Source organism: Podarcis liolepis (genome assembly GCF_965112155.1).
Source record: "Podarcis liolepis genome assembly, chromosome: Z".
NCBI classification, from domain to species: domain Eukaryota; kingdom Metazoa; phylum Chordata; class Lepidosauria; order Squamata; family Lacertidae; genus Podarcis; species Podarcis liolepis.
The window spans coordinates 37,085,395-37,106,357 of NC_139570.1; the positions used below are offsets into that span (position 1 = coordinate 37,085,395).

General features: G+C 44.6%; 1 protein-coding gene across 5 annotated transcripts in view; it reads left to right on the top strand.

Moving 5' to 3' along the window:
- MED27 (mediator complex subunit 27) overlaps nucleotides 1–20,963 on the top strand; it is a 180,949-nt gene that overhangs the window by 141,117 nt on the left and 18,869 nt on the right. The window contains exons 6-8 of one of the 5 annotated variants that reach the window (XM_083485592.1): nucleotides 11,219–11,259; nucleotides 13,193–13,293; nucleotides 14,929–14,974. The exons of 1 other annotated variant lie outside the window; for it this stretch is intronic. In XM_083485592.1, coding sequence (XP_083341718.1) covers nucleotides 11,219–11,259; nucleotides 13,193–13,293; nucleotides 14,929–14,933 — 147 coding nt within the window. In that variant the 3' untranslated portion in view covers nucleotides 14,934–14,974. Of the gene's footprint in view, nucleotides 1–11,218; nucleotides 11,260–13,192; nucleotides 14,975–20,963 lie in introns of those variants that run through there. 3 more of the 5 variants (XR_014521528.1, XR_014521529.1, XM_083485590.1) reach the window with 3 other exon arrangements.

Below are 20,963 nucleotides of genomic sequence, written 5' to 3' on the forward strand. Positions count from 1 at the left end.
GGCTGAGGTAGGGACACTGCACATGTGCAGAAGCTTCTGGAATGTCCTGAAAGGAGGGGGAACTTGTGCCACTCTTTTCCTGGAACTGACTGACAGGATCAGTAGATGTTTCTTCTGGAAACTTTGTCAGGTGGGATCCTTAAGGGATGCATTTCGCTTCCACACAGAAGAACACACAGTTCTGGTTCTCACCCATCTAAAGAAGGTTCTTCACTTCACTTCACTTCCTTTGCAAGGGAGCATACAAGTGAAGCAGACATTTAAGATACCAGTAAAATAAAATCTAAAAACTGACTGTCCAAAAATCCTCTTTTTCTTTTCAATGTGCAGAAGAGATAATAATCTATCTGGCACCTCAAAGTGGAGCTGGGGTATCTCATAAATTTAATACACTTGGACCCCTTTTTACCAGCAAGTGCTTGAGGTGACTTGCAATCAGTCATATATTTTTTTAAAACTTCACAACATTGTACTTATTGAATTTTTGTGTTTTCAATCTGGAAGCTGCTTTGGGGTGGGGGGTAGGGTATGTGTGAGCATACATGAAAGGCAAGGTAGAAATGTCCTAAAATAAAATAAAGCTTGTGAAGGAGCTTGTAGCAAAGTATTTGATTAGTGCCATCTGCTATCATTTTTCCATACTGGGATCTTTGGGAGTAAGGGCAGAATACACATTTAATAACTTAATTAGTAAGATTACAAAAGCCTACCTTTCCAGCTGCCAAAGACACACACATACACCAGTCAGAGAGAGAGCCAGTGTGGTATAGTGGTTAAGAGCAGTGGACTCATAATCTGGTGAACCGGGTTCGCTTCCCTGCTCCTCCACATGCAGCTGCTGGGTGACCTTGGGCTAGCCACGCTTCTCTGAAGTCTCTCAGCCCCACTCACCTCACAGAGTGTTTGTTGTGGGGAGGAAGGGAAAAGGAGAATGTTAGCCGTTTTGAGACTCCTTAGGGTAGTGATAAAGCAGGATATCAAATCCAAACTCTTCTTCAGTTTTCATTTAGATTTGTAAGTGCCTGAGGGCAGAGACCTGTCTTCTTCTTTTACTCCATAAAATGTCAGATACAGTGGTGCCTCGCAAGACGAAATTAATTCGTTCCGCAAGTTTTTTCTTCTTGCGAGTTTTTCGTCTTGCGATGCACGGTTTCCCATAGGAATGCATTGAAAATCAATTAATGCGTTCCTATGGAAACCGACTTCAGACCAGGTCCGGGGACAATCTGTCCCCCGACCTCTTCTGAAGGCTGGGGGGGGGGGCGAAAGTCTTTGCTCCCCCCCCCCACGGCAGCATTTTAAAATCGCCCCGGACAGCGGAGGACTTCTCCGCTGTCCGGGGCGATTTAAAACCCCTCCCGGGAAGGCAGCCAGGGGGGACAAAGATTTTCGCCCCCGGACAGCCTTCAGAAGAGGTCCAGGACCTCTTCTGAAGGCTGTCGGGGGGCGAAAATCTTTGTCCCCCCTGCCTGCCTGCCTTTAAAAGCCCTCCCAGGAGAGCGGAGAAACGCAGCGCGTTTCTCCGCTCCCCCGGGAGGGCTTTTAAAGGCAGGCAGGCAGGCAGGCAGGGGGGACAAAGATTTTCGCCCCCCGACAGCCTTCAGAAGGCTGGGGGGCGAAAGTCTTTGCTCCCCCCCCCCCACGGCAGCATTTTAAAATCGCCCCGGACAGCGGGGGACTTCTCCGCTGTCCGGGGCGAATTTAAAATGCTGGCGGGCGGCAGCGAAGCCTTCGCTGCCGCCCGCCAGCATTTTAAAAAACCTCGGGACAAAGGAGAAGTCCCCCGCTGTCCCAGGGTTTTTTTAAATGTTGCTGGGCGGCAGCGCTGCCGCCCGCCAGCATTTTAAAATCGCCCCGGACAGCGGAGAAGTCCTCCGCTGTCCCGGGGTTTTTAAAAAACCTCTCCGCCCCCCGCCAGGCTTCAGAGCAGCCTTCCGAAGCCTGGCGGCGGGAGGAGGTCCGAGGACAGTGGGCAAGACGCCCTGTCCCGGAGATTTCCCTATGGGCTTTCGTCTTGCGAAGGAAGCCCATAGGGAAATTCGTTTTGCGAAGCGTCTCCAAAACGGAAAAACCTTTCGTCTAGCGGGTTTTCCGTCTTGCGAGGCGTTCGTCTTGCGGGGTACCACTGTACATGGATGAAGCTATAAATATTATTATCATCATAGTATAGCAAAGGGGCACAGAATTCAAAAAATCCCCAATGGAAATCAAATTCATGCAGAGTTATCCTGGGTCAGGCTAGAATAGGGAGTCTCAGATCCTTACAGAGCTGGTGACTCATATTCAGTAAAGCATATGACAAGGGTGAGGAACCTTCTTCAGCCCAAGGGCCACATTCCCTTCTCATCAACCTTCCATGGGCCATATGCCAGTGGTGGGCAGAGCCAGAGGTAGAAGTGGGTAGAGCAATGAAAATAAATGCTTACCTTGTGCAGTAGGCTAGATTACACACACACACACACACACACACACACACACACACACAAACAAACACTTCTGTATCCTCCAGGCACGCAAGAGTCATTATCAGAGTTCAAGGGCACAGTCCAACAAGGCAAAAACACTCAAGGAGGGCACAAAGCAAGGCTCGGGAGGAAAGTGGCCTGGGTGGATGAGCGTGTCTGAGAAGGGACTGTGGCATGTGGTGAGCAAATTCCAAGAGCCAGGGCCGAAGCTAGGCTTTCTGTCACCTGGGGCAAAGACCCAGTTTGTCACATACACACACACACACACACACACACACACACCCCATGTGCATTTGCATACACAGACACACACATCTCTCAACACATTTGTTCACAAAGGGCATAAAAAGTAGCTTTAAAGAGTCTGGAGAAGAGATAGTCTCTCCAAATAGTAAAATTGTCTCTGTGTGTATCTGGCTTTCATTCAACCTTAAGCAGATCTCATCAGAGAGTAATAGATCATTTGACAAATTATCATTTGACAAAGTATTATGACAGATAGATAGATAGATAGATAGATGATAGTTAATGGAAACTGATAATGATCAGGCTCATACCCAGAGAGTAAGCCCTATTGAACTCAGTGGGAGTTACTTCTGAATAAAAATGCTTAAGATTACAATATAAGACTGCAGAATCATTACACGGTTTCCTGGGAGCAAGCTGCATTGAATTCAGTGGGACATTCTTCTTAGTAGTAAAGGCTTGCAGTTTGAGGCTCTAAAAGCAGGCATGGCCAAACGTGGCCCTCCAACTGTTTTGGGACTACAAGTCCCATCATCCCTGACTACTGGTCCTGTTAGCTAGGGATGATGGGAGTTGTAGTCCCAAAACAGCTGGAGGGCCAAGTTTGTCCATACCTGCTCTAAAGAATAAAGTAAAAGGACTTCCGGGTTGGTGCCTCCGGCAATGGCGGAATTCCTCTGACCGGGAGGAATTTGCCCTGTGGGTGGGAATTTGGGTCTGTACCACCACGGCGAAGGCAGAGACCCGTAAAAATCACAGGCGGGAGAAGCCTGTGAACGTGGGATTCGGCGGGCACCTTTTGCACCTCCCCTACTCACGGGGAAACCCGGTTTCGGGGATCCGGAGCGATGTGGGGTGAGCGGCGCGGTGCTTCGAATCGTCTGCTTCTTCCACGGAGCAAAGCCGCATAGCTGTTGTCGGAGAGCACTGACTTTTTCCTGTGGACAATTTGACTCTAAAGTAATTACCCGTGAGTAGAGCTGAATTGGGAAGAATTGGATTTTTAAACGTTTAATCTGGCATCGAAACGGGGAGGTTCAATACAGGAAGTCCGCCTCCCCCTTTTGTAGATAAACTGAAACAAGGAGGCTGCAAGCTAAAGTCTTGGAAAGCCTTTTGTAAAAGACTAAATTTCCATCGGTAAAGAGCTAACCCCTGCCTTTTTGGAGACGGGGGGGGGAGTGGTGGACTGTATATGCCTGTAGGAGAGAGTTAAGAGAGTTAAAATACCGCCGCTCTGACCCTGGAAACGGGCTGCTAGCAGGATTGATGTTTTTTGGAACGTCCATTGACAGCGTTTAGAACGTTCATTGACAGGTAGCTGAACAAGAGAATACATTGTTTCTACTGTCTCCGGTTGTTTTCAAAAAAAGGAGGAAAGTAACTGAAAATTGAAACTAACTTTGGATTATTGAAACTGTGTTTAAAAGAGGACATACTGACTGATACAAATAGAAACTGTTTTCCCCTAGTGGAAGCTTTTGAAATTGGTTACTTTACAGGAGCTGGGCTAGGGGAATTTCCAGCTGCAAGATAAAAAATTGTGAGATTTTGGAATTGACCTTGAACCTCTTAAGTGTTATGGCAAATGGAAAGGAAAAAACAGACGGGATGTCGACAGAAGAGGCCTTAGTGGCTGCATTATTGAAAATAAACGATTCGCTGGAACAACTTCACAAGAAAACAGACGTGATAAATGTGAAAATGGATGCTGCAAATATTGAAATTGACTTAATCGTAGAAAGTTTAAATAACTTGGGACAAAAGGTGAATACCAATTCAGAAACCACCCAGAAATTGACACAGGAATCTACTCTGACACGGCAAACTGCAGATGAAGTCAGGGAAAAAACCCTTGCTGCGGAATCTAAAGCAATACAACTGGAGAGGAGAGTCCCATCCATACAAAGACAACCTGATGAACATAAGCTGACATTCGTTATGATTGAACTTAAAGAAGAACAGATGAATTTGAGGACCAGAGCCCTATCTGAACTGGAAAAGGAAAGCTTGACAGAGTTTCAGGAGGCGACAGGACTAACATCGGTTGAGAAAGAGAGGTATTTGGGGGTTAGTATGACCGCCAAAAATGTGAATCTGTTTAAGGATAGCTGTGAAGGATGTTGGATTGAAGAGAAGGGGGATTTGGAAATATGGACAAATCAGAAGTTGTTACTGTTGGGCCGAGTTCCTGTGGTGGGGATGAGGGCTGCTGTGTTGTTGGGGATGTTGCTTTTGTTTCAAACATTGCAGGCTTTGGATGGGATGGATTGTTTCAGGAGGTGGCAGAGGGATGTTTCTAGAGTTGTTTGGCAGGGCAGGAAGCCTCGAGTAAAACTTAAGATATTGACGGATGCCAAAGAAGGAGGTGGACCTGCCCTGCCAGACCTTTAAATTTCGTTGTTAACCATCTGCTTTTTGCTGGTTGAGAGAATGGCTGCTTCTTGAAAGCACTGAAGTGTTGGACAATGGCAGACGAAGTTGATGGACTATATGGAATTGGTGGAAATGACTGGCAAGATCCGAGACCAGGGAGAAGAGTCGATGGAAGAAGATTGGAAAAAGTTTCAAGACTATTTATAGAAATATTGTAAAATTAAGGAATGTTAGAAAAATGTTGGAATGAAGTTATATGGCTTTAGTAGAAATGTTACAAGGAATTAAGTATAAATAGATTAATAGAAAATTAAAGGAAAAATAAGGCAAGAATGTGTTAAGATAATTATAGGATAGAAAACAGAGTAAGATGGAAAGGAATTGCTGAAACAATTAATAGAAGTGGAATACAAAAAGGGAGGTGTGAGGAGGTCGCTGGAAATAAGTGAATGAAATATAAGATGTTGAAAATGTTTGAGGTGTTTTTAAATTGTTTTTGTTTGTTTTTGCTTTGTTTTGTTAGTCCATGTAGCGTTTTTGTATTGTATTTGTATTGTTTTTTCTCTTTTCTTTTTTTGTTTGTAGTGTTGTGTTGAAAATGTTGAAAAAGTAATAAATATCATTTTTTAAAAAATAAAGAATAAAGTAAAAGAAAAAAAATACTCCACAAGTTTTCCTTAAAAATTGCTGGCTGCTGAATCATTGCAATTAAAGAATTTAGAGTGGATTGGCTACATTTCCCTTCCAAATTACAGGAAGGGATAAATACAAAGTGCTTCATATGTCAGCATCACATTTATTTCATTGCAGGTATTTTATTTTCAGTATAAAGACAACTGATTTTTTTGTAGATGATTGTATGCAGCAGTGCCCTCTTTATGTATACTCAAGGTGTAAACATGTATGTTGTCCTCTAAATCCAACACACTCACACAGACTGAGAGACAGAGACAGAGAAAGAACACCTAAGTAAGCAACACGCCAAAGTGCTTATCTTGTGAACTTGACATGTAAATTGTTTAAGCATGACAAAAGCATCTGGCCCCAAAAAGGACAGGAGGTGGTGTTCTGATCTCTTTAACTAACCTCTGAGACATTGAGGGAAGCAAAAGAAAAAAGCAATGAAACTTCCCCTTTTCAACTTTGCTTGGCGAGCAACCTTCTCAAGGATTTCTCTTTCGCACACAGTTCCAAAAACAGACAGGGGGAAAGGGGAAGGAGGATCATTTTCCAGGACTTCCTGCTTCCCTTTGCAAATCAGCATCCCTCTGGTGCTCAGCAGCTTGAGGTCCACAGAAGGATGCTGAAGGACACTTGGCACTTTTAGACTCCGGAGCTGCAAGGAGGGGGAAGTCCTCCCCCATTAGCTGGGAGTCTCAATGGAGCCCCTCTAGAGGCTTCGCCCAGGGCTGAGACCCCAGCTAGGCCCACCCCCGTTACCTGCAAAAGCCAGATATAAGAACCAGATATTCCGGGGGGGGGGGCGCTTGGCCCCTGGGCCTTGATTTTATGGCTTTGTCTCAGTGCTTTTTGTAGCACTGAGTTGGACTTTTGCTGAAGATCCACACATCATTTTTCAGTTGCAGTGACAGTGAGGAGAGGTTTGGTTGAACTAGTGCAGTATTGCTGTCTTAAGTGCACCTTTTTGGGACTTGAGTGATTGCCATCATAGCTGGATTTTCTTCTTGAAGAGCTGTTTTGGGGAAACCGCTTAAGTGATGTTGAACAAGCTTGTTCTAGTTTATCCACTCTCGCTGCCAGTGGTTGAGAGAGATGTCCTAAGAGAAAAGAAAAGTAGATTATAAAAATCAAAACTCTTGTCTTAACCGTGAAAGGGGCCTGTTGTTCTTCCTATTCAAAATGCAAATAGCAATGAAGAAAAGATGGACAGGAAATTTTCATGCCAAAGTAGAGAGAGAAAATGCTTAACCTTCTCCTTTGTTACTCCCCTCCCCCCACATAACACCATCACTCAACATAGTGCTTCATAAAGGAAAGAAGAATATCTGTCCCTGCCCTGAAATCTTAATTTCTAAACCAAAAATCTAAATTTCAACAGCGGGAAGGAGAGGGGTTGTTTTTTAGTAAACTGCATGGATGTTTTCCTCTAGTCAAGTAGTGTATAAGTTTTGTTAAACAAATAAAATTTTTAAAAAGAGAGGCAAAAAACCCCCCATGTTAACAAATGCTGTTGCATGTAGGGTGAAGGGGTTAAGCCAAAGGCTTCATTAAAAGGGGTGTGGGTGGGAAAGTTGGCAACTTAGATGCATCCCAAGAAAGTGTTTCCAGGCTTAAGGAGGTGAAGCAAAGCAAGGAGTAAGAGTTTCCTAACAAAGTGAAAACAGGCATATCAGCTGGCAAGGCCCTGCTCATATTCTAGGCTCTTGGAATAAGTAGATTTGCCGTTTGAATTCTAAGTATTTGACTGACGATTTACTTTCACTTCTTTCAGGCATTTCACTTAGAAGTCCCACTAAAATCAATTGCACTGATACTTCTTGGTTGGCTTGGAAGTAAGTCACTGGGACCACAGTCCTAGAGACAGTTAGCTCAGGCCAGCTGAAATCAGTAGCCTTAAGCATGTTTTTATTGGATGGCATCCTGTGGGTATTCCCCCCTGCCTTCCCCAACATGGTGAAAAGGTGGACCATTTAAAATGCAGAGTAGAAGATATGAGATGAGAACTATAAACACTTTGCTTTGTATTGTGCATTAGGCATTTAACATCCTATGGTCTAAATTGCTTCTTGCCTTTTGCACTAGGTGGGTGCTTCATCGCAGTCTCACTTGAATTACCCTGTTAAGCAACCTGTTAAGCTCTGTGCTGCTGCTGCTCCCCCCCCCCTTTTTGGATGCAAACTGGGACCTGTCAGTCTTCACTTTACAACCAGTTCTGGCTCTGATTCTCCTGCAGTTTCTCCTGGTCCATCGCTCCACCACAGACTGATGCATTTTAATTGGCCACATAGCAGCACGAGTGGCTTCATGCCACCCATATTTTCAGGCATACTTTCCCCACTTCTGTCAGTGGCACAGTCCACGCATGACAGGCAATTAGCTGGTACCTTTCAGATACTTGACTAACGGACTTCTTGCAGCTCATCCTTTTGGGACAGACTTTGACCCGAGCCATTAATTTGCTCACCCAGCTCTGCTAATCAAAACAAAAACTGCATTAGTATTTCTTTGGCAGTCGTGACTTGCTGCATTTGTACAAGCGCTGGAAGTGGGGAAGAGCCATGACTTGACAAGTTTGGAATGGGCAGTGCTACCTGGCCAAATAGGTTTTTGCACTAGGTAAGGCTTAAGGAATGTGAGGAGGGGGTGTCTCTGTTGAATTGCCCTGTTAAGCCACCTGGGTTATGGTAATGTTCTGACTTCGTTAATTACCCCATATCAATAAGAAAAGGCAGCTTTTTGCCTCCCAGCATAAGTGAGGAGAAGAAATAGTGGTATCAAAGGAAAGCTTCAAAGACAGCCAGAACCGTCTCTCGAGTAATTTCTGATCCCGGCATTCTTTCCACTTCAAAGCAGGATGTGTGTGTGTTTGGGTAAAGGGGAGGGGGGTTGAATCCGATTTCTCTAATAAGAGTTGGCATCAGCCCTGTTTGATATTAGATGCAGGGAACATTTTGATTTGTTATCGCCTTTGAAATCGTTCAGACGACCTTCAGAAAATGGCCTCTTGTTACTTGTGCTGGGGGTGGGTGGGGAGAGTAGGGCACTGGGAGAAAGAGAGAGAGTGAATTGAGGCCCAATTTAATTCACATGCAGAGGATGCCTTGAAATTGTGCTCTCAGCAGCTTTTTAGTTACAAATGTGTGTCTTGATTGAAAGTGAAAAGTTGAAGAATAATAGACCTGCAACAATGCATTGTTTAGCACACCCACCTCATTCGTCTGGTTTCATGGTGGTGGGTTTACAGGCCTTGCATATGGCTCCATTTTATTTTTAAAACCTTGGTGAGCATTAAAAAGAATGCAAGAATTGAATTATGTACATTAGGGCTCTTCAGCTCCTATGCTAAGGAATTACCGTTCAGAACTGATTTCAGTTGTTGTGACTGGCATTGTGCTTTTTCTGTGTGGTTCATCTTTTCTTTCTTTTGTTTTTAACAAAAGAATGAAAATAAATACTGAGAGACTTGATCCTTTATGAAGTCATGGTGCTCATGTTGGCATGCGCCACCATGACACGAAAGGAAAGGGTGTTGGTTTTGAAACAGCCAGTCTTGCTCATTGGATCAGATAACTTTGATCCAGCTGCATGGTTTGATTTTCACTGGCTCTGCAGTGATCCAGGTAATGTAGTTAGGTTTTTTCCACCTATGTGTGGATCATAGGCTGACAATGCTAGCCCCATGGCTACCTGTCTGTTTCTGGACATAATTCAAAGTGCTGGTTATGACTTTAAAGGCCCTATACAACTTAGGCCTAAGTTATCTGCTGGACCATATTCTCCTGAATCTGCCTGCGCTCTGAAATCTTTGGGAAAGGCTCGGTCCTGCCCACCCTCACAGACATGTTTGGTCGGGGCCCTCTCACCTCAGTCGCTGCTCCCAGAATTTGGAACTCCCTCCTTAGAGAAGCTAGACTGGCTCCGTCCTTTTGTCAGCAAGTGAAGACCATTTTATTCTAACAGGCTTTTGGGGTGTGACTTTTTTGTTTTGTTTTTTAAGAAAAGAGCTTTTAAATAGTGTTGTGGGGGCTTTCTAATAGCGTTGTGATATTTTTACTGTTCATATTTTAATAAATTTGTTTTAACTATTGTAGTTTAATTACCATATTTTTCGCTCTATAAGACGCACCAGACCATGATGCACCTAGTTTTTGGAGGAGGAAAACAAGAAAAAAAATATTCTGAATCTCAGAAGCCAGAACAGCAAGAGGGATCACTGCACAGTGAAAGCAGCAATATCTCTTGCTGTTCTGGCTTCTGGGATAGCTGCGTAGCCTGCATTCGCTCCATAAGACGCACACACATTTCCCCTTCCTTTTTAGGATGGGAAAAAGTGAGTCTTATAGAGCAAAAAATACGGTACTTTTCAACTATTTTTAATTTAGTTTTTATTTAAAAAATTATTGGATTAGAAAAGTGCATGCATTGTCTCTATTTTCAGGTCGTAGAGGCTTTTCTACAGATGAGTTACATTCAATGTGAGGCGTTAATGTTGTATACAGTATAAGGTTGGGAGAGAAGATAGGTGGGAGAAGAGATGTTGTTAGTCTTCTGTACTATATCTGTGTTGTTTTAATTTGTGTAAGCCACATTGAGTACTAGTCTGGAGAAAAGAAAGATAAATAAACATCGTCATCATCACATATGTGGAAGGTACAGCTGCTACTCAGAGCATAGCGTAAAAGCAACCACATCATTCCAGTTAACATGGAGCCAGAGTGAGCCTTGAAACTAGAGGTTGCCAACCTATTTAGGCCCCTGGTCACATTTCTCTTCTCTCTCCCCATGGAATAGCTGCTCCTAAAGAAAGTGAGTGTCCACTTTTGCAAGGGATCTGGGTAAAAGTTGGATCAAGTAGAATTAATCTGAGCCTTGAAAAACTCACAGAGCTGAAAGTGGAACTGAGAAAGAGCACGAATCCTCCTTTGGCAGAACCCTCTAGTTCCCATGGTTCAACCATGGCTTGATCTTAAATACCAGTTCTTCCATGTTTACCTCTCCCTCCATTTCCGTACCTTCTGTTGTCTCTCCTGTGCCAGATTTATGGATTTCAAGCTCCTCTGGGCAAGGGCTTGCCCTCCTGTACTCTCTAAAGCACCTGCATATTGATGGTGTCATATGAATAAATAATAATGATATTTACAAGAATGTTAAATGAGGTGGGGTGTGTTCCAGATAGGAGAGGAAAAACAGAGCTAGTACAAGATATTTGGAATTGAAAAGGAGTGAGCCATAAATTTGTGATTGTTGGGGTGAGCTGCTAGAATACTGCAAGGAGTTCGTCTTGATCTACCCCCAGCTTTACCAAAAGCATAGCAACCATCTACATAAAATTGAATTCAGTTACTTAGTGGCACATTTCACTAATCCATGCTCTCCACAATCCTTTAAACCCCAAAATCCAGTTGCAAGACTTTACTGTGTTTTAATATTGAAATGTATTGCTTTTTCAGCCCGCTGCTCTTGAAAAATGTAAAAGGCATCTGAATCTCAGGTGTGTGCATAACATTACCCTGTGACCTTAACTTCTGCTTTAAAAAGGTCTCTCCTTCCCAGGAATCTAAATACAATATTCAAGGGGGGGGGGCATTTTATTTGGTCCCTGTAGGCCAGTTTTCTGGCTTAATTCAGCTAAATGTTTTCTGTGTCACTTGTCACTGAATTGCTTATGTTGTGGACACAAGGCTGCATCAAGGCTTTATGAGAGATGCCCTTGTTACAGACACAGTTCTGACACTGCTAAATATTCACATGGATCAGCACAACCTGTTCCAAATGAATTGAAGCGATTGTGCTGTCTAGGTGGAGGGTGAAGTAGCCCAGGAGGACTTGTTTGTATGAGTTTATATTGTGGCAGTACAGCAATAGGTAATTGCATGAAAACTTCTACAGATGCTCATGCAAAAGTTCATTCCTAAGTAGGTCTACTCAGAATAAGTCCTGTTGCATTCAATACAGCCTACTCCTAATTATGTGAGGTTAGGATGGCAGCCTAAATTATTACAGAAGAAACAGCAGAAGATAAACAAGGCTTTTGGTTTGTCTTCATAAGTGCGACCATTTGAGCAAGATTGGCACTCAATCAGGTATGTGAGGACAGCATTGCATTTAAGCTCTAGCCTAGTAGCAAACGGGAAAGTCACCCAGGGATGTGAATTGAAACATCAGCAATATACAGATGGCACTGCTGCATCTCCTTTTTCCACCTCTTCATCCCAGGGAGGCTGTTGAACTCCTGAACTGGTACCTGGAAGCTGTATGGGCTGAATGAGGGAGAACAAACAGAGACTTTAGTCCAGACAAAATAGAGGCACTATAAGTAAGGAAACAGACTGCTCTGGATAGAGGTTTTTGGCTGGTCTTAGATTGAGGTTGCACTCTCCCCTGAAGGACCAACCAAGTTTGCCCAGATGATGGCAGCCAAGAATCCTTTATAGGAGCTAGGGAAGGTATGCCAGTTGTCTCAGTTATCCATGCACTAGTGGGATCCTGACTATTGTGATGCACTGAGACTGCCCAGACAACATGAGGTTAACTTTGAAGACGGTTTGGAAATTTCAGCTGGTGCAAAATTGTGGCCAGCTAGGTACTGTTCGGTGCCAGGCAGTCAGTTCACATTACGTCTATATTGTACTAATTAAGCTGTTTGCCAGTGTATTTCCAGTCCCCATTTACTCACAGGGACAGCTGATGCATGTTCAGGAGGTTGTTCCACAATAGGCATATCTCTAGTATGCAGGCAGCATTTGTGAGGGAATGGTTTGGGTGTCTATGTAGGCTTGACATGCACAGACCCACTCAGGGCTGGCCCAAGACATTTTAGCACCTGAGGCAAGCCATAAAATGGCGTCCCCCCCACACCAGGGAAGAAGGGAGGAGTGAAGATATACATCAGAAACAATGGTGAGGGCCAAAGCAACCTTACCTGATGGTAGAACTGGTAATCAAAGGCAGGTGCAGAGTCCAGGAGATCCCAGAGGGCAGCCCCTGTGATTTCCTCCATAAGAGGAAGACCAGCAGTCCCTCCTATTTGCCAAGAGGCCATTGTGGAGGCAGCATTGGGAGCAGCTGCTGAGGAGGCAGCAGATTGGGCCTCCAAGGAACCCTGGCACTGCAGCAGCAACAGTGGACAATGCATTCCTCAGAGGTTGGATTTGCCGCTTCTGTGGATTCTGCTGATAGAGGCAGTTGCCTCACCTTGCTTTATGAGTGGGCCAGCCCTGCTCCTACCTCCTGTGAGGCTGCATGCCTGAATAGGCCTTTCATTGCATGTGCACTAGACCCCTTATCTAGTGGAAAGGTTTAGGATTCCAGTTTAAATTTGCTTGTCAGGAATAATTCCAGTAGGAATCAGTCTAATAAAAAAGGTGGAATGAATCTGTGTTTCTTAATATTTCATGTATGTTAATCTTGCTTGCAGCCGCCAGGACCTTGACTCTACTGTTACAGCAGATGAATTTCAAGAGATGTCCAGAATACTGTTATGTTGGAAGAGTTTCAGTTAGAAAGTCTCAAGGATGCAAACAAAGTGCTTGGATTGGTCAGGGTGACAGTTTGTGTTCTGGACCCATGGCCCTCTTGGCTGAGAAAAACTAACAGGGAAGGGACAGCTGGCTGGACCAGGGAAGAATTAATGCTTCCTTGGGAGAGGGAGAGGGCCCTGTCTGCTTGAAGAAGGCAGTAACAAAACCACTCATTAAGAAACTCTCCCTGGATTCAGAAAATCTAAGTAATTACCAACCAGTTGCCAATTTCCCCTTCTTGGTCAAGGTTCTTGAGTGAGTGGTCATGGGTCAGATCCAGGCGCTATTGGGGGAAATTGTTTTTCTAGATCCTTATCAGTCAGGATTTAGGCCCAGTTTTTGCACAGAAACCACTTTGGTCACCCTGCATGATGATCTCTGTCAAGAGGCAGGCAAGGGAAATGTGTCCCTGTTAATTCTCCCCAACCTCTCAGTGTATTTTGATACCATCAACCATGGTATCCTTCTGAAGCGACTGTCCAAGTTGGGGTGGGTGGCACCACTTTGTGATGGTTTCAGTCCTACTTGGATGGTCCAGAGGGTGATTCTTGGTGAGTGCTCTTCGTTTCCATTTGGGGTTCCTCAGGGTTTGATTTCATCCCCTGTGTTGTTGAACATGTATCTACATGAAACCTCTGAGTGAGGTCAACTGGAGTTTTGGAGTATGTTGTCAGCATTACGCTGATGACACACAGCTCTATTTTTCCTTTGCATCTGCAGGTGTGGCGGTGGATATGTAATGGACTGGACAAGAGCCAGTAAAGTGAAGCTTAATCCGGATAAGGCTCAGGCACTGTTAGTGGGTGGCTCTCTGGACTGGATAGATTGAAGGTTGCCCATTCTTCATGGGTTTGCACTCCCTCTGAAGGAATAGGTACACAGTTTGGGAGTACTCCTGGATCCATTGCTGTCACTTGGGGCTCAGGTGGCCTTGGTGGGGCAGAGTGCCTTCCATCAGCTTTGGCTGATGGCCCAGCTGTACCCCTGTCGGGACAGGGCTAACCTAATTTCTGTCACGTGCTTTGGCAACATCTAGGTTAGATTTCTGCAATGTGTTATACATAGGGCTGCCTCTGAAGAAGGCTGCTGCAAAATTTGGTGGTCAGGTTGCTCACCAGGGCAATACAGTTTGAGCATATAATACCAATCCTAGCCCAGTTGCACTGTGTGCAAATTAGTTTCTGGGCCCAATTCAGAGTACTGGTTTTGACCTATAAAGCCTTAACCGGCTCAGGATTGCAATATCTCAAGGACCACCTCTCCCCATATGCGCCGTCCCGGACCCTGCGTTCATCATCTGATGCTCTTGCTTGTCTGCCTCTACGATGAGAGGTCTGGAGGGCATCAAAACGAGAATGGACCTTTTCTGTGGTGGCTTCCCACCTGTGGAAGGTTCTCCCCAGAGAGGCTCGCCTGACGCCATCATTGCATATCTTTAGGCACCAGACCAAAACATTCCTCTTCTTCCAGGCCTAATTAAACAACCTATGGCCTTTTAAACTGGGGGGGGGGGTATTGTTTTTGTATGTTACTGTGTTACATATTTTTGTGTTTTTATATTGTAAACTCCCCTGTAATCCTCAGATGAAGATACACATTTGATGATGATGATGATATGGGACTTTTTTCTTTTTCTGCAGCTTGACATATGGTCCAAGTCCAACTATCAAGTGTTTCAAAAGGCAAGTTTCTTTGTTTCTAAATGGTGTCTGCTTTATGTTATGTTATTTTATTTCATATTTGAATATGACCTTATATATACACTGTTTTCAAAATGTGCACATACTGTCTCTTAGGTTGCATATGCATGCTGAAGTAAGTGAATGCTTGTTTAGTTAAATGTTCTGGCAACTGTTCTGGATTCCACCTTCCTCAACACACTTGGAGCTTCCCAGATGTGCTAGAATGCAAGGTGATCATTTTAAGAACAGGTTGAAGTAATTCTCTGTGCATGCAGAGAGCTCACAATTTGGTTTAAAAGAAAACACTCAATTTCATTCTGTCTTCTATAGTACATCTGTGAAGTATTAGGATGTTAAAGTCTATAGATCCAGAATATGCAGGAAAATAGGGATTGTCAAAAGCACCATTTATTAAGGAAGGGTATGATAAAATATAGGAACTTGTCTCAATGGGTAATTAACACATTTAAAGTAGATTAAAAAAAATAATGGATTTACAGTATTTTTAAATATTACGTTTATGTCAAGATTAATTTTGGTTAATCTCCTAGCAGGTAGCCTTTTGGAATGTAGTCTCTCAATTGTTGGCTGTATTATCATTTTTGCCTTGAACTTCGTTTGTAAACAAAGACACATAGAATTGTAGAGTTGGAAGGCATCCCAAGGGTCATGCAGGAATGTACTATGTAACAACCAGGATTGGTTGGATGGTTCAGTTTTCATGTGAATTTTCATTTTAAGCTTCTGTAAATTTGGGGCATGAATTCTTGTCACTGTTCTTATACTTCATATGTAAGTTGAGCTATTGCTACACACTCTCCAATACACACACACACACACACACACACACACACACAAGTTACAAGACATTTGGTCCATTATAAGAGCTATTGAAACTGTAGTAATTGTATTGTAAATAGCCACTTGCTTGGCAGGGTCACAGTTGGTGACTAAAGATTACCATGTGTGTACAACATGTTAGGCCTCAGCAGGTGTTGCCAAGAAACAGGTTGTCAGCCCAAGGCAGGGCAGAGATCTCATCAGCACTGGGACAACAGTGAAGAAGACAAAGCTCAGGGCAAAGCAGAATACTGCATTTTTCGCCCTATAGGACGCACCGTCCCATGAGGCGCACCTAGTTTTTTGGGGGGGAAATAAAGGGGGGGGAATTATTTCCCCCCCCAGGCGCGGGGCTGGGGCGGGGAAGCCTGAGCTTCCCCCGACCCCAGCCCCCAGAACAGGCAACTCTCCACAAGCAGCGGGAGCCCAGCGCAGGGCTCCCACGGCTTGCGGAGAGGTGCGCGAAGTCTGGATGTGCTGGGGTCAGTGCGCCCAGCCTTCGGCATGCAGGCAACTCTCCGCAAGCCGTGGGAGCCCAGCGCAGGGCTCCCACGCCTTGCGGAGAGGTGCGCAAAGTCTGGATGTGCTGGGGTCAGTGCGCCCAGCCTTCGGCATGCAGGCAACTCTCCGCAAGCCATGGGAGCCCAGCGCAGGGCTCCCGCGGCTTGCGGAGAGGTACGCGAAGTCTGGGCCCGCTGAGCTCAGCGCGCCCAGCCTTCCGCATGCAGGCAACTCTCCGCAAGCCGCGGGAACCTGGCGCGGGCTCCCACGGCTTGCGGAGATCTGCGGGAAGCCTGGAGAGCGAGAGGGGTTGGTGCGCACCGACCCCTCTCGCTCTCCAGGCTTCAGCGAAAGCCTGCATTCGCCCCATAGGACACACACACATTTCCCCTTCATTTTTGGAGGGGGGGAAGTGCGTCCTATGGGGCGAAAAATACGGTACCTGGACTCCTGACAAGTTGCTTAGGCCTAGAAGCTGGTTTTGAGCCTGGGGCTTTATAGGTCTGTTTGACCTGTGCAGCTAATAATTTTCACTCTGTCTGGTTCTACATTCCATTGAGCTTTGTTTGACAGGCTTCCCTGGCAAGTCAGAGTGCTGGTGACGAAGGTCCTGGTTTCAGGTGTGGGCAGGCACACACATGCATCTACAAGTATATGTTTAAACTTACTATTTTTCTTTGAAAATAAGAAAGATTATTATTTTAAGTGTCTGTCTTAAATGTGATTTGACACATCAGGGAGAGAAATGCTTAAATCATTCTCCTATAAACCTATAAATTGTTGGTTTCTATGCCTATTTCAAGTTCTAAGGGTTGATGAATGACCTAAGAATTACAAGACTTTTGGTGCATTAAAACAGCTATCGATGATGTGGTGTAAGTGACCACTTGCCTAATGGTGTCTGTGGTGTTGAGTAAAAATCACCTCCATAAGGAGACCAGGTCAAAGATGGCAGACACTAGCAGATTTTCCTCAACTGTTTTAATCCCCATCCCAAGGGGATGACTTGATATTCCAAGATTAAGCTAAACCTGTTCTCATTTTATGGGATCCAAGCTTTAAGTTGAAGGAACTTAAAAAGTCCAATATACTTTGCTTAGTTTACAGTCATATCCCCCCCCCCCCTCTGGTAGAATCATAGAATCATAGAGTTGAGCATTGTTTTCTTTATCGGAGAAGACTGAGGCAAAGAAGGCATTGAGGAGTTCAGCCCTTTCTGTGTCCCCTGTTTGCATTTCACCATCTTCTCCTCTGAGTGACCCCACTGTTTCTTTGTTCTTCCTTTTGCTACGAACATACCCATAAAAGCCTTTTTTGTTGCTTTTAACCTCTCTAGCAAGCCTGAGTTCATTCTGTGCTTTAGCTTTTCTGACTTTGTGTCTACATGTGCTGGCTATTTGTTTGAATTCCTCTTTGGTGGTTTCCCCCCTTTTCCTATTTTTGTACACATCCCTTTTTAATCTTAACTCAGTTAAAAGTTCTTTAGATAGCCACCCTGGCTTCTTTAGGCACCTTCCATGTTTCCGTCTCATTGGTATTGCCTGACGTTGTGCTTTTACTATCTCCCTCTTAACAAACTCCCAGCCATCATGAACTCCCTTTCCTTTTAGTATTACTGTCCATGGGATCTCACCCAGCACTTCCCTAAGTTTTATGAAGTTGGCTTTCTTAAAGTCAAGAAATTGAGTCCTAGTATGCTTGGCTGCTCCTTTCCACTGTATAGTAAACTTCAGAAGAGCATGATCACTCGCGCCTAATGATCCTTCCACTTCTACCCCACTAACCAGGTCATCAACATTGGTTAGGACCAGATCTAAAATGGCTGTTCCTCTTGTTGCTTCTCCCACTTTCTGGACAATGAAGTTGTCTGCAAGGCCAGTGAGGAATCTGTTTGACCTTATGCTCTTGGCTGAGTTTGACATCCAACAAATATCCGGGTAATTGAAGTCCCCCATTACTACTATCTCCCTCCCTTTTGCATGCTTGGCCATCTGTTCCAGGAAGGCATCATCTATGTCCTCCGTTTGGCTTGGGGATCTATAGTAAACTCCCACAGTGAGGTCTCTGTTATTCTTCTCTCCCTTAATTTTGACCCAAATGCTCTCACTTTGGCTTTGAGGTTCTAAATCTTGGATCTCTTCACAGGTATACACATCCCTGACATATAACGCCACTCCTCCTCCTTTCTTGTCTGGTCTGTTTCTCTGAAATAGATTGTATCCCCCCATTATTACATTCCAGTGGTACAGTGGCTTACAAACTGTTCTGAGGAACCTTGTGATATGTCAGAGAGTATTGATGGTTTCTCGGTAGGAAGATCAAGAAGATTACTGATCTCTCCCTGCAATATATGCCTGACAGTGTTATACACAGGCTAAGGAACCTAGTTTACATGGAATGACACTAAGGGGCCTAATAGGACTTGTCTAGCATCCTATGCGACATCCTAGAATGCCACATATGGAGAAGTTCTTCAACAGATGTGGAAAATAGTTTCCTAAAAATTGGAAGTTTTGAAAAGCCATTGCTCAAGTTTGTCAAACAAATACCAGCAAGAGACTCTTGAGCTTGGCCTGGCCTGGAGGCATGCCACTATAATTCCTGTATAGATATTTCTTGAAACTTTTGGTGCCAGGATTTTGTGTTCACCCAGAAGTAAATAATTTTGACCTGTGATGCCAGCTTCCTCCAGATCAAAGAATAGCTTCAGGGAGGTAGGTAGCAGCCCATTCCCTGACTAGCATTAAGAGGCAGAATAACACAGTAGTTAGTCTGTTACCCGAGAGACAAGTGAGAATTAACGGATTAAGCAAACCTTTCTCTCCCTTCTGAAAAATATATTCCTTGTGTCAGGTAGCGAGGAGTATAATGCAGAGCAACTTAGGACAAAATCATCCATGATAATCCTTCATCAATAATGCTTTAAACTAATTATAGCCCATGGAGTAGCTTTCATTCTTGCCATTAAATGGGTTTTTATGTTATAAATGGGTCCAGGCTGTAGGCTTGGCTCTCTTAATGCTTTAGGATTCCAACATTAGATACTGTGTCTGTGTGTGTGTGTGTGTGTGTGTGTGTGTGTGTGTGTTCATGCACACACACACACATACTCGCGTGCGCGCGCACGCGCACGCACACACACACACACACAATTATGAATGCTTTCTTTTTCAAATGCTTGATACAGAGGAATTAAAAAGCCAGTAGTAAGATGTAACTTGCCTCAGGTTCATTGTACACAGCCCCATTCACAGACCACATAAACCAATGTGCTTAAGCTGAAGTCCTTCTAATCCCACAGTGGTCAATGGCATTGATGAATGGTAAAGATCTGGCTGTATTCAGCATTCTCATTCCGCTACTGCAAGAGCCCTTGCGCTAGCAGACGGCAGTTCAAAGGTTGCACAACAATGGAATCCAATGCAACAGTTGTGCTAGTGGAACCTGGTTGCACAACAGCTGGTTCTTGTTATGCTCTCCGTTGCACATCAATATTTGGTAATTTACTGTTTTCCCCCTTGTGCAACAACATTCCATAAGTGCAACAATACCCCAAAGTCACTTTACATACAACCTTTTGTCTTTCTGGCTCTGTTTTTTATTCTGTAGCCTAGTGCCAGAATTAGGTGGCCCACCTCCTGTCACTGCCATTATATTACTTCAAAAGCCTACTTAAACCTGTGGCCCTCCATGTTGTTGGACTACAGCTCCCATCAACACTGACCATTGGCCATGTTGGCTGGGCTTGATGGGAGTTGGGAGTCTGTGGGTGGGTTCCAAGCCTGTAGAATCCAAGGAGGCTATGGTCTCACACTCAGTATTGCCAAACAATGTTAGGCTAAGTCAAGCATGCAAAGTCAAAGACCAGTCAGGATCAGACATGAATCATTCTGAGTCCAAAATGTGGTCTAGAGGCAACATTAGAAAGTCCTGAGGTCAACAACAGAGAAGATCCAGTCTAGCAGTGTGAGTCAAGAATTCTACTTTTTAGGGTCAGGCAGCTAAGGACCTGTGATGTTCCAGCAGCTGAAAAGCTCAACATGAAGACAAGGCCATTCCTAATTCCAGCTGAGAATGCTTTCCCATAAGGGGTTCTTTATTCCTGTCACATGCAAGTTTAGTCTTTCAGGTACACACTTTCACGTGGGCCTGAACATCTTTACTCTCAGATGTTGGCTGAACATCTCTCAAACTCTACTGGGAGCTCATCAGCCCACATTCACCCCAAAGTCTCTCAAGAGGGTCCACCGGAGGCAGCTTTTGAGGGGTTCCTCCCCAGACTCAGGATCTCCAGGGCTAGTGATGGAAGACCAGGGGTGCCAACTTGAATAAAATATTGGGGGGGGGGAGGCAGGTAAGCCCCTCCCCACATAATCAATTGCATGATGTGGCACGCACACACCATATGTGTGCAATGTCCATCAACTTAGGGGGCGGTCCCCTCAAATATTTTATTGTAGGTGCAAAAACCCCTTGGCCCCTAGGAGTTGGCTCCTATGTGGAGGACCCTGCACCCCCAAGTGTATGGTCAGCCAGAGGTCTGGTTCATCCTTTGAGGAGTTGGTGTCTGGATTGGACTGGGCAGGGAAGCCACATAAATATTTCCTTGACTGCAGGTGTGTGTGTACGGTTTCTACCCATCTGTGTGCTAT